General features: G+C 38.2%; 1 protein-coding gene across 1 annotated transcript; it reads left to right on the top strand.

The window, feature by feature from the left end:
- Window positions 1-1,236: 1,236 nt before the first annotated feature.
- LOC105050845 (zinc finger CCCH domain-containing protein 40) lies at window positions 1,237-8,860 on the top strand. The gene is given in 5 exon segments (XM_019852413.2): window positions 1,237-1,397; window positions 2,931-3,200; window positions 6,390-6,613; window positions 7,896-8,467; window positions 8,470-8,860. Coding segments are annotated over 5 exon segments (1,437 nt in total). The 5' UTR covers window positions 1,237-1,292; the 3' UTR covers window positions 8,736-8,860.
- The last annotated feature ends 4,756 nt before the right edge of the window (window positions 8,861-13,616 follow it).

The following is a 13,616-nucleotide window of genomic DNA, read 5'->3' on the forward strand; positions in this document are numbered from 1 at the left end:
AAAATTACTAAACTATCCTTATCCCCATCTCCTTTCTCTTTCTTTTGCTTCGATTGCTCTCCTTTTCCATCTTCGGTGTTAACGTCTCTCCTCCCTCCTCATTCTCCTATTTATTCTCATCTCTTTCTTCTCCTCGTTGTCCTTCTCCTCCAAATCTACCCATGAGCCTTCTTTCTCTACCATGGCTCCCTCTACCTCCATCCATTTCTCATCGGTGACTCCTCATTCTCCCTCCTTTTTCTCATTATTTATTTCTCCTCTTCCTCCTTCTCCAAGCCCGCCTATGGGCCCTCTCCCTTCATGGTGGCTCTCTATCTCCACTTACCTCGTCGGTGACCCCTTCTTTCCCCTCCACTCCCACTTTTCCTCCTCCTCCTCCAAGCCTGCCTATGTCTCTCTCCATGATGGCTCTCTGCATCTCCGTCTCTTCCTCATCGGCAACCTCTCCTCCTCCTCACCCACTTCTTTCATCATCTTCCTCCTCCATGCCTGCCCACAACCCCTCTTTTCCCTTTTTCTTTCTTTTCATCCACTTTTCCTATTCCTCTTTCTCCAAACCCATCTATGACCGCTCCCTCTACTTTATCCTTTCTTATTGGCAATCCCTCTTTTTTCCTCATCTTTTTTCTCCTCATCCATTTCTCCTTCTCGTCTTCCTCCTCTTTTAAGCTCACCCATAAGCTTTCTTTCTTCACCTTAGTTTCTTCTTCGCTGATGACCCCTCCTTTCTCTTCTTTTTTCTCCTAATCTCTTCTCTTCCTCCTCCTCAAATCCATCTATGAGGCATTTGATGTCGCTTTTTTCCTCTACGTCGACCTCCACAACTCTGCTCTTCCCTCCATGACAGCTTCTTCCATCTCTATTTTTTTTTATCGATAATCCTCTTTGTACCAGCAAGAATATTTTCATCCATTAAAATGAAAATTAACATCATTTGCTGATAAGTGAATATTAAAATTATATTAAAATATTTTAAAAATTTAAAAAATTAATTTGACACATTTTAAGTTTGAAAAGATATAAATAAAATTAGATTAAAATTATTTTATTATTTATTTTAATTAATATAATTTTAAAATTATATTTTTGAGCACGTTGGTATTATGCCCGACACCCAACTTCTGCGGGCGGCGAGAAATGAGATGAAATGGGCCACAAGCGTATTTTCCATAGCCCGTTTTGACATGGGTGCCGTGGAGCCGGGTCGAAGTTCCAATGGTATATTAGTACAAATATACATCTCTTTGTTTTTTTCCTCTCTCTTTCTCCTCTGTTTTCTTCCGTCGTCGACAATGGCGCATCGGCTGCTGAGAGACGCGCAGGCCGACGGATGGGAGCGCTCCGACTTTCCCATCATCTGCGAGTCTTGCCTCGGCGACAATCCTTACGTTCGGATGGTAGACCTTCTTCCATCCCTAAAGATCCCTTCGTCTCTTATCTTCTCTTCTCTCTCGAACTCTCTTCCTTCGGATGAGGATTCGAACGAGGTTTTTGTTAGAAATCTGAGCTATGGATGCAAAAATAGAAGGAAACCTAGTCGTACTTTTCTTATGCTCTGGGAAATTTAATGATTCCTTCTCTGAATTGGGGTTCTGGTAGGCAGGAAATAGAAAGGGTTCTAATGACGCATAGATGAGGCATGGGAGGATTAGGCAATCTGAGTCTGGATAAACCTAGTGTTATTCATCTCACTCTCTCTCGCCCTCTTTTTTTTAAAAAGATAAAGGTCAGATCTGTAAAGTTTTGTTCTATTAGATCTGTGACTGAGTTGTATTTTTTCGTGCCATGTTCTCAGAAAGACAAGAAGGAACCATCGGAAGCCCTAAAACTTTCTAGACAAAGAGGAGAAGCTCTAAAATTATTGGCTCAATTTTTACGCCTTTTAGTTGTTTGTGCTTAGTTTGGGTTTCTTTTTGACGCTCACAAATGTTTTCCATTCATTATTTTACTGAAAACTGAGTGTTTTGTTTCTTGGACTGTGAATTCTGGGCCCTGCAAAATTACATTTTTCTTAAATAACACTGATATCTCTGCAAGGTTTGTTTCGTAGGATTGGTGATTGAGTCAGAAGCTCTTTCTCTCATAGTATTTGCATGCAATGATCGACACGAGCTGAAACCCTAACCATACATGAGGATTGAAACTACATATTTTTTAATCTTCTAGTTTCTGCTTAAGTTTGGTTTCCTTGTAGCTGCGAAGAATTCTCTCAGATAAGAGTAATATAGGACGAAGTTGGTTAACCTGAATCTAAAGAAGTTCAAATTTTCTTGGAAACTTATTCCAGTTGGAATGGTGATTAGGGGTTTAGGTTATTGTTGCAATTTTTTTTTGGGGGGAGTAGGAAAGGAGAGGTATTAGTAGAAATAAATCAGTCATACAAATTAAGAGAAACAGTCATTAAACTTCTTTATTTGCTAAAACTTTTATTTCCTCCTGCGTTTAGATTTATTTTAACTCTCAGAATTGAACTCCATTAGTTAGAATAACAAAGAAACGTATTGGCTAATTGGGTGTAGAATTCTCGTCAGAATAAACTCAGGATTTTGTCCTTTTTATTCCAGTTAAAGTTCTACCGCTCAAAAATTTATTTTCATAGGTTTATAATTCTGGACCTGGACTTGATCTTTGTTGATGGCTTATTTAAGTGCTGAGAACTGGTTTAGGTTTGATGGAGATAATCCTAATTGTAGCTTTCTGCTTGTGCGGCTTAGAAATTTGCATCCTTTGGTCTATGAATGTGGTATTCTTGTTCGGGCTACAGAGGGTGAAAATCTTTTTATTGTGTGAACCTGAATCTTGTGGATGATTGTCCTTGCATGATTGGTGATGGGACATCTCTTATGCCATGATCATTTGTTTCATATACTGAGTTATTCATTGCGGAACTGGGTAATGGCTTTTCTGGTCTCTTTGCTTGGATTTAACAGACAAGGGCAGATTATGACAAGGAGTGTAAGATCTGTACACGGCCATTTACAGTTTTCAGATGGAGGCCAGGTCGTGATGCAAGATACAAAAAGACAGAGGTCTGCCAGACATGCTGTAAACTGAAAAATGTGTGCCAGGTCTGCCTCTTGGATCTTGAGTATGGGTTGCCTGTTCAGGTTCGGGACACTGCCTTGGCTATCAATTCCAATGACGCTATCCCGAAGAGCGATGTGAATAGGGAGTACTTTGCAGAAGAGCATGACCGCAGGGTGTGTTGGTGAAAAGCCTTTAATTAGTCTTTTGCTAACTTGCTTTATACCTTTATTATTAACTAGTATCTCATCCTTATGCATCATTTCACTGCTAAGACGTTTTCTTTTGTTTATTCTTTAATTGTTCATCATCTTTTCAGATAAGGTGTAGATCACTATCAAGATTAACCAAAGCATACATTCGGTGTTACTTTGACACACTGAATTTTGGGTTTTTTGATGTGCTGGACTCTTGGGACCTTCATGACACTCTTTGACAATTCACACCACAAATTATAGTGCTGTCATCATTATGTGTTTATTTTTACAATGAAAATTTTTAATTCTAACAATTAGCTACAGTTTTATCAAATTTTATGAACTTTAGAAGCATTGCTCTAGTTCATTATTCATGATATACATGCATCAACACATATTTGCACATACATATATAAATTATAGATGTATCCCTCTGTCTGATTGTTAGAAATTTTGAGTGTTGGATTCTTCTAGACAGTTGGATAGAATACCCCTATCACATGTCTAAGCAAGATTGGTTGGTCCTGATTGGAATTTATCGTCTATCCTCCTGACTACCCTAGGAGAGTGTTTATCTTATTTTGTGGTTACACCTTTTCTTTTTGTTTTGCCTAGCATAGTTTCTCTCTGTGTGTGTGTGTGTGTCTCTCTCTCTCTCTCTCTCTCTGTGTTGGATCAGTGCATCGCAAAAGAATTTGCTAGGTATTAAGCATGGTTGGTGTTGTCCTATTTGCGCTCTTGTTATCTTGGGATATGTAAATGAAACTTTAATTAGTTTGACTTTTCTTTTCTTTTTCTTTTTCTTTTTTTGATTGAGATATGTAGGTAGGATTAAATCAACAAAAATGAAGACTCCGGTCCTTAAAAAGGCACTTTATAAAAGGGTCAAGTGTTTTACTGAATTTTAGAATTTTTCTTCCAATATCTTCCCTTCTAGATTTAGGGGATCCTTTTTTTGATTCAAGAGTTGTATTCTCTATGAGAGAACTTGGACCTTTTTTTTCAATTTATTCATGAGATTGTTTGTATTCTATAGTTTAATTGTCTCCATGCCAAACAGTTCCCAGTGACCCCAAATTAGATAGTTGCATGATGAAAGTGATGTTCAATCAATCAAACATCACTACTCTCATTCACTTGCTCTATGCTCTTTACAGACAATTACCCTATGACTGTGCAGTTTCATAGATTGTGACATGCTAAGCATAGTCAGTGGAGTCTAAAATTTTCCTCTCCTTAAAGGGCCTAAAATTAAGAAGATGAAACTTTTAGTATACCACATAGTCAGGAAAAGATATTTTGGCAAATTTTACTCGAAGTAAGCTTGACCATACCTCCCACAGCAGTGAATCAAAGCATCACAAAAACCACAAATTTACATCTACAACAAGGTTTTTAAATCCTGAGATATCAGCTATCTCATTGAGTGACCAAAGCTGAAATGAACATAGATTTTAGTTTATCTCAGCCCAACATGGTAAACATGAAAATTTGGAGGGAACCAAGATATTCCAATATCTTGGCTGATATTCTTGGACCAAGCTATTGATATTATTGGCTCTGATGTAGTAAAACTGAGGTTATCGAGTATATTGAGCAATAATTTCGTCATTTACTAGTTAAGAAAACTGATTTGAAAAATAAAAAATGATTAAAAATACTGGCCGATATCTCAGATATTATTGGTTTACGTTGGCCGAGATATTAGGGCTGAGATTTTAATATATATTGTATCAGGGGGTGCTCAGTATTGGTCGAGATGAAAACCTGGATATATGATTTTGATGATACCCAGTTTGGTGACAAAAGTCAATAAAACTCTGAATTTTGCTAAAGAAACCTAAAAATCAATCATTATCTTCAGAGGTATGTCATATGCTGATTAAAGAACAATCTTTTGCCTATCATGCCTTATGCTGAGATAACTAGAGAAATTTTGTGGCATGGGATGGTGAGGGATTTTTTAAATCAAGTTAAAGTCTCTGAAGTGAAAATATTAGCTAAAGAAAGTACACCCGAGAGCACATCTCTAGCAACCGACTTTAGGGAAATTTCAGAAGTATAAAGCAGTACTTATCTATGAGCATTACTTGAACACTCTAAGCCTTCAGGGTACCATAAAATGTGAAAATCAAATGTAAATGTTTACTTATCCTCCAAATAGAGCAAAAGGAAAGAATAGAAGGGAGTAGGAGAAAAGAGCAACAGGATTTGATATTGGATTTTTTGACTACTGCAGGTGATGTGACAATTCTATGTTCCAAGTTTTAAAGCTTTTAACAAAGAGGGCTTATAAGCAAGAATGATCCAAAGCTGCTTGATTGAAAGTTAAAGAAATCCTGGCCTTCTTGACTTGTTTGACAATTTTCTGAGGTCCATTAGGTGCCTGAGTTTCCAATGAAAAATTGAACCAACACCAAAATGGGAAAAATTTGACTTGTTAATTATATCTTGGCTCCACTTAACATTATGATTTCAAATGTTGGCCATTGCTGGGCCAGTACTAGCACCCTGTCATGGATGGACATGTCACCAACCTAGCTTTTTCTTATTTTTTATTAAAAAAGCACTTTTCAATTCCTTTATCTGTTTTGGCATGGCCAGGCATGTGCCATTTCTGCCACCTGCCAGCATACCTTGTGCCACCAACATTCAAATCCTTGCTTCAGACTAGTGCGAGATGGAGATAAGGATTGGGTATTGCATGTTATTTTGATGAAAATATCTGTTGTTTTCTTATGCCTCAAACTTGCTATGAATCAATTGGCATAGTATCCTTTGTTGGACCTTATCTTAAATTTCTTACGATCCTCTGTCTGAGGACCTCTCATCTTCCAAAATTGTGAAGTTTTAAAATTAAGTTCTCATTTATTCTACGCTTTCTGATTCAAGCATCATGCACCTTGTCCAAGTAATGCTCACGTTTTCATATGCTCTGAGTAGTGTGATACTATGGTGATAGGTCCATGATGCTTCCTTATGTAATAAAATAAAAATTAACTGTAATTGGTACCACTGACATCTGTTATATATATAATCTTCTCTCATGTAGTATGCATATGGGCTTCTTTTTAAACAACCAGTCAGAGTGTCATCTCTCCTTTTCCTTTATTTGCTGCAAATGGACATCTGTTGACATATTATCTGTGTTAATTATACCTATCGCAGGCTAGAGCTGGCATAGATTATGAGTCTTCGTATGGAAAGGTGCGTCCAAATGACACCATTTTAAAGCTTCAAAGGACGACACCTTATTACAAAAGAAATCGGGCACATGTCTGTAGCTTTTATGCACGTGGTGAATGCACACGTGGTGCTGAATGTCCATATCGGCATGAGATGCCTGTAACTGGTGAATTATCTCAGCAGAACATAAAAGATCGGTACTATGGGTATGTATGACAGCTGAGCATACCTTTTTGTTAGTGATGTAGGTTTAATCAGTATGCAATAGAGAGAAAAATGTCAGGGAATCAATATGGTGCACATAAACCTGGCTTCTGCTAATAGCTGGATCTTATTCGAATGCTCTCAATGGGTGCCTTGGAATCTGCAATAAGCTTCTGAGTTCTGACACAAACCATTAAGGTTATTTGCCATGTTTTAATGTCCACTGAAAAGTTTGTCTGTTGATCAATGGAGCTGCGGTGCTAACTCACATCCTAGGAACAGTGGATACTATTTAAAATGTTATATGAAACTTGAGCATTTTTTCTGATCAGTTTCTTGCATTAGAGGTTTTTGCATACCTTCACCCCCAACCCTCTGACCTTCCCTCTAATAATATGTTCTGTGCGGTGCTAAGTCACATCCTAGGAACAGTGATACTATTTAAAATGTTATATGAAACTTGAGCATTCTTTCTGATCAGTTTCTTGCATTAGAGGGTTTTTGCATACCTTCACCCCCAACCCTCTGACCTTCCCTCTAATAATATGTTCTGTCGTTTAAGTTCCTCATCTTTGATTCAGGTCATATATTGTACTTGCTTATGCGTTCCATTCACGCCCTGTTTCTAATTAGCATTATGTGAATGCCAATGATACATCACAATAATCATTGCTATGAGCTTGAGTCTGCAAGTGTCTCCTGCTAGCCATGCTTTTTGGGTCCTTGTACCCTGATATTCGTTTTCACTATGAATTTATGATGATACAAGATGTGACATTTGGCCAGCATATTGGTCATTAACAAAATCATGCAAGCCCCTCAGTTCTTAATTTTCTGTAATCCATTTTCAAGAGTACCAACTGTGCCCAATAAAAGAACTGATTTAGGAATACTGGGTCCTTAGAAATGCTGGTAATTTCGTACTCATTCTGTTTGTGCTGAAAATCTGGATTGTGAGGGACACAGTAAACTAGAAGTATTGATGAAGCTTTAATGATCTGGTATTGCCTCATTGGCACTATTAGAGTTTGGGTTAAAGTAAATTTATTTTATGTATCGAATTCTAGTGGGCTTCAAGATATTATAGAGGTGGCACCGACTCAACAAAGACCTAATATTAGCATCCGAATCTGGATTTCGGTAATTCAGTCTGCAAGTGTTGTGCATCTCTTCATTCGATCATGGTTAATTATTTGCCGGTGAATACTTTGTAAAATTTTTCTTTATTGTTATTTTTTCGTTGAAGTACTGTTCTCTAATAATGATGGCATCTCTTTTTTGTAGAGTGAATGACCCAGTTGCTCTGAAGCTCTTAAGCAAGGCAGGTGAGATGCCATCTCTTACCGCCCCAGAAGATGAGAGTATAAAGACCCTATATGTCGGGGGCCTTGATGCTCGAATCACCGAGCAGGATCTGAGGGATCACTTCTATGCTCATGGTGAGATTGAGTCAATCAGGATGGTGCTCCAACGAGCATGTGCCTTCGTGACATACACAACAAGAGAAGGAGCTGAAAAGGCTGCAGAGGAGCTCGCTAACAAGCTGGTCATTAAAGGATTGCGTCTGAAGCTGATGTGGGGAAAGCCACAGGCATCCAAACCAGAGGGAGAGGTGCCGGATGATGAGGCTGCAAGGCAGGGGCTCATGGCACATGGAGGGATGCTTCCAAGGGCTGTTATATCCCAGCAGCAAAGTAACCAGCAGCCTCAACCACCAGGCACACAGGACCAGCAGCAGCCACCACTGCACTACTTCAACATTCCAGCACCACCCCCGGTGGAGCGAACCTTTTACCCCTCAATGGATCCCCAGAGAATGGGTGCTCTGGTCCCGTCTCAGGAAGCAAGTGATAGCAAGGGGGATCAGAGAAGCAGCCACAGCAGCAGGGACTGCTGCGAGCTCCGAATAGCTCAGGGCAAGCATACCCTGTCTTGCCGCCACATCTTCAGAGCCAGTACCCACAATATTATCCACCATATGGGTACATGGCCCCACCACGGCCACCTTATCAACAACAGTATCCTCCTTACCAGTCAATGATGGCTCCACCCCCACCTCCACCTGCACCACCTGCAATGCAACAGTATCCTCCAGGTGCATCTGGGTCATCTTCTCAGGGCTGAGATCCTTTTTTGGCTGTGTTTCTTCTTTTCCTTGAACTCGTGCTCTTTGCTATCCATAGATTCAGGCTTTCTGCAATATTGAATTATATATGGATGACAAAATCTAAGTTCTGGCTGTTTCTCTATGAGATCATCATATTTGGGAGGATTATGGTGAACGATGTTGTGGGCTGTTTATATTCGCTATCCAGAGATATTATTGCCAGTTAGTCTGGAGGACCCTTCCACGTAAAAATACCCATGGAAGCAAAATTCCTGTTCGAAGTGCAGTAAGCTTGACGAGCGTATATCTGAACCATGGTGCATTTGCACCGCAAGGGTGAGCCAAATGCAGCGGATGTTCGGTGGCATGATTTTCGGAGCTACCACGTTTCAAATTTCCTTGGCTGTTAAAGCTGGTACTTGAAGAGCCTGCCCAGTGTCCCGTAGGTCATTCTCGAGAGCCTGTCCGGTGTCCATAGATCATTCGTGATTGCAGGATATCTTTGCCTGGCTATAATTCTATATTGTTAATACTGCAACGAAAGGGTGCTGCTGATGATTTTGTATTGTAGTTTTGCTGTTAAGGCCTTCCCAAAATTCATGACTATAAATCCTCGTTTTTGTTCATATTGCGTTAATGGCTACCTTTGCTAAATAATGCCCAGTATCAGAATATTCTACAACCGAGATTAGCGGTGGTAGAAATCATGGAGAAGAATGAGCTCGAGGTACAGGTCTGAACACCACTGTGAGCATGGTTCCCTTGAATTGTTGCTAAATCCCTTGGCCTCTCACACATTCTGCTTGGGCAACCAGGTCACAGATGAGTTGGCTGATATTGGAAAAAAATATTGGTTGCGACGGTGATATAATGTTAAAATTATAATAAACTAATAACAGCCTTTATATTTCATCAATTATCATATATTTTATTAATTTTTATGAATTATATTTATACTATCCTGTGTATTTCATTTATTTCCGACTGATGATTAGTTTATTATTACGGTGACGTGGTATCACTGTTGCAACGAATATTTTCTCTTGATATTGCACGTGCTCTAAATCAGACCACTGGATGGAAACTAATCTTACTTGTGCGCTATGTCGGATGACTGTGTTTGGTGATGACTCCTTTGTTTCTATTTATACATCTAGCAGTTGAAAATGTACTATTTAGATAACACAGCAATCCATTGGTGATATAGGTTATAGGTCCCCAAATCACAAAAATTTTAGTATTAAACAGTTTGAAGATGATAAATAATATTTGATGGTTTAAATCAAGATTCGTTGTACTAATCGATATTGTAATGTAATAACATATCAACCATATGGTATCATTGCGGTATTGAATGAGTATATAGTCTCTTACTGCATTGACACAATACATTTTGTTATCATATCTTATATGGCATACGAATATTGTGATAGAATAGTATTAGTATAGGGTTTGATATGGAGACGGTATATCTTCGTTCAAATTATTGCTGTTCGATTCTAAACCATCTAATCTCACACCAAACTAACCTTAGGATTGTTTTGGGACTCACATATATATCATATATTATGATGTATTATATTATATACCATGTGTTATATAAGTCACATGGTACTATATTTACAATAATATAAAAATCAAATTCTAGTAAATTTTAACCGATTTATGTTTCACAATGTATGGATCATGATCTATAAAGTAAATTTTAAATTTATGTGCTATATCATGTGTTTTACAATACTAGTGTGATTGATATATTCATTTTTATACTAACTAAATACACAAATTAAAGACGGCTGAAATATATAAATTTTAATTTTAGATATCTTTTATAATATAAATTATGTTTAATGGTTTAGATTGGATGGTTTGTTATTGATTTTAAAGCCATTAGCTCATTTTTCAAGGATTAATGTAAAGTATATATGCTAAATTAATTATTTATTAGAACAATCCTCTGGATATCACTCCGTCATTCACTAGGCATTACTTTAGGCATGTTTATTAACTAGATAATTATTTGGCCTTTGAAACACATACTTTTGAATCTTTGAATAATAAATATTTATGTGAGAAGTTATCAAATTAACTTCTAATCATTATTAATTGTTCTCAAATGAAATGCAAATTACAATTTAATATCTCAATAAAAAAATGTTTGTGCTTTTGGATTATATTTGTACCCAATATATTCAAAGGGGCAAACTAGCTGAGAAATCATGAAGATGGTTTTTTTTTTCCTGCCCCCATAAAGATAAGAAAATTAAGAGCACCTTTTTGCTTAGAAAATGACGTTGAGTGGATTTTTTTAATAAAAAGTGGATGCTATAACTATGGCTATTATAATAAGAAACAGTGAGCAATAATGATAAAACAACTAGTGGTATTGTTTAATTATGGCATTTCTTGTATAAATAAATATTGTTATTTGAATAGAATTGGACTTGAAGTGAAATATTTCAATTGGACGACAGATGAAAAAGTGTTTTTTTTTTCCCGGTAAGACTAATGAAAAAGGTTAATAACAATGCACGTAACCATATTTCTGCCACTTTGTAATACAATGACAATAATATTTTCTTTGGAGAGAGAGAAAGGAAGAGTTGATCCACCCACATACTTATAATTATCTATAATCAGATTGTTGAAAAAGCACCATCCAACAATTATATTCAAAACTCAAATCAAAATCTCTGGTTACTAATAAAGAGGTGTGATCATCGGATTGCAAACTATTTATTGGATAATTATATTTGGTGCACATGTATAAAGACCTGACAACCATAAACTCGAGCCAAAATCCTAAAATCGTATTTGGACCCCACAAGTAACAACCATAATAATCCGTCGTTATTGGATATGACAAACACAATACCCCACCGACAGACGCTGCTTGAGACGTTGCATCCAAGCTATCACTCACGCTGTCGCGTGACGTGACCTACATAAATCGTCATCCACAGGCTCTCCTGATCATAATTAGAATACTAGTTTTTGTAGCCGTCGGCACCCTCTTCCCCGGTGAGAAGGATAGCCATCCAAATTGCTCTCGGCCTCTCATGTTAAAGTCTGGAATCCACTTTAATGACCCAGACAGAAACATGCAACAATGGTCGCGGAATCATTTGCCACTAGATTTGCAACAAGCATATGAGATATTTCCGATTCTAGATATGATCTGTCCTGAATTGTATGAAATTAGACTATAATATATCATAGACTTGACCTTGCTTCCACCGGCAAGTGATGCTAATTCTGCCAATTATTGCTCTCTTGGCAACTTCTCCGTTGCTTCCGACTCTGTCATTTAACTTCAATGTCTAGTCCAATCCAAGATGCGTTAAATATACGAATCTATTATCTCCTTTGTTCTGTGCTTGAAATATTCCGAATGTAGGATTTGTTATCCAAATGTACAAGTTTCGATACCGTGACATTCTGTACAAGAACAGAATATTGGCACTTGCAGTAGCCCCGTGGAAAGAAGGTGAATCAACGAAGCTGCTCGGAAAGCTCATAAAGGATGAAAAAGAATATAGAAGTTGTTAACCGATCAAAAGAGCGTAGAACTCTAGACCTCCAGATTGACTTTCCATTGACGCGGGCTTCCGTGCTGCACCATGGAAGGCTATTGACGTCAAAAAATATAATTCGCTGGGCAACATTGTGGAGAACAAGAAGACATTGCCTGGAGTGCAGCATGGGACTGATAGATATAGAAAACTTGGTGCTATTTTAATTGGTAGCTTCACTCAGGATTAGCGTTCATTTTTTTTCAGAAAAAACAACTTTGGAATAATGTGGTCTAGTATCTCCTGTTTAATTTCTAACTGTCAATACAAGTTATCACCGTTCTCTCTTTGGTGGAGGTCACGAGTTGTGGACCTTTGGCCATAATATTAAATTATTTCTTGTTTGTTTTCCAGGTTTATAAGAATTTGAATGCACCAGATAAAGTATGGCAAAAATCAAGATGACTAAGATCAAACCTAAATGTCTTCAACAATTAGGGCATGCAGGTTTCTATGAGCATATGTAAGGCCACTCTTTTCATTGCGATGTCGGTTTTTCCCCAAGCCCCTCCGTGTTAAATTCTAATGCGGACCATGATACTGCTCAACTATCTTAGCACATTACTATTGAGATGGTTGCAATATTTTTTAATTCAAAATATTGATATCATATTTTTTTATTAACTTCATGTGATAGATGAAGTCCATGCAGAAATTCCTCCACGATGGAGACTAAGGAACCACTATTATTATGCTCGCACATGAATTAGACGTCGGCCACAGCCGAGTCCATGTTGCAGTTGACCTGGGTTGGCTTATCAAAAGCGAACGTTCACAACCCATTTCGTTCCACGAGAAACCCACGACAAAAACGAACGTTACCTCAGGAGACGGAAGAAACCTCCTACCTACTATATTTTTTTCTCATCTTGACTGGAGCACGTTAGCTCTTATTTCTCAATCAGATCCATCCAATTCAAAATGTCGGGAGGGCGCAACTTCCCGCCCGTATAATCATGCAAGCCATTAACTTTCTCCCCTCACGGGAACGACAGACAATACGCGAGCTTTCAAGCAGCCCGTCTATTAAAGGGACGTACGGCAGATGACAGTTTCCGCACAGGACTAATTTTATGCGCCACCTCCGAACATGCAACGGCATTGCGCGGGTGCCAATAAACCTACCATCGTTCTCGCTGGTCCTGGTGTTAGCGGGAAGTTGCAGCGAAACTTCCACCCTCGCTCCTAAGACTCCGCGATGAGAGAGAGAGAGAGCTCGGGGAAGATGAAGAAAAAGACATCCTCAATCGAGAGAGAGAGAGAGAGAGACAGAGAGAGATAGAGATTGTGTTAAAAGAAAGAAGAGAAGAGAAGAGGAAAGAGAAA

This window comes from Elaeis guineensis, chromosome 8 (assembly GCF_000442705.2).
Source record: "Elaeis guineensis isolate ETL-2024a chromosome 8, EG11, whole genome shotgun sequence".
NCBI lineage: Eukaryota > Viridiplantae > Streptophyta > Magnoliopsida > Arecales > Arecaceae > Elaeis > Elaeis guineensis.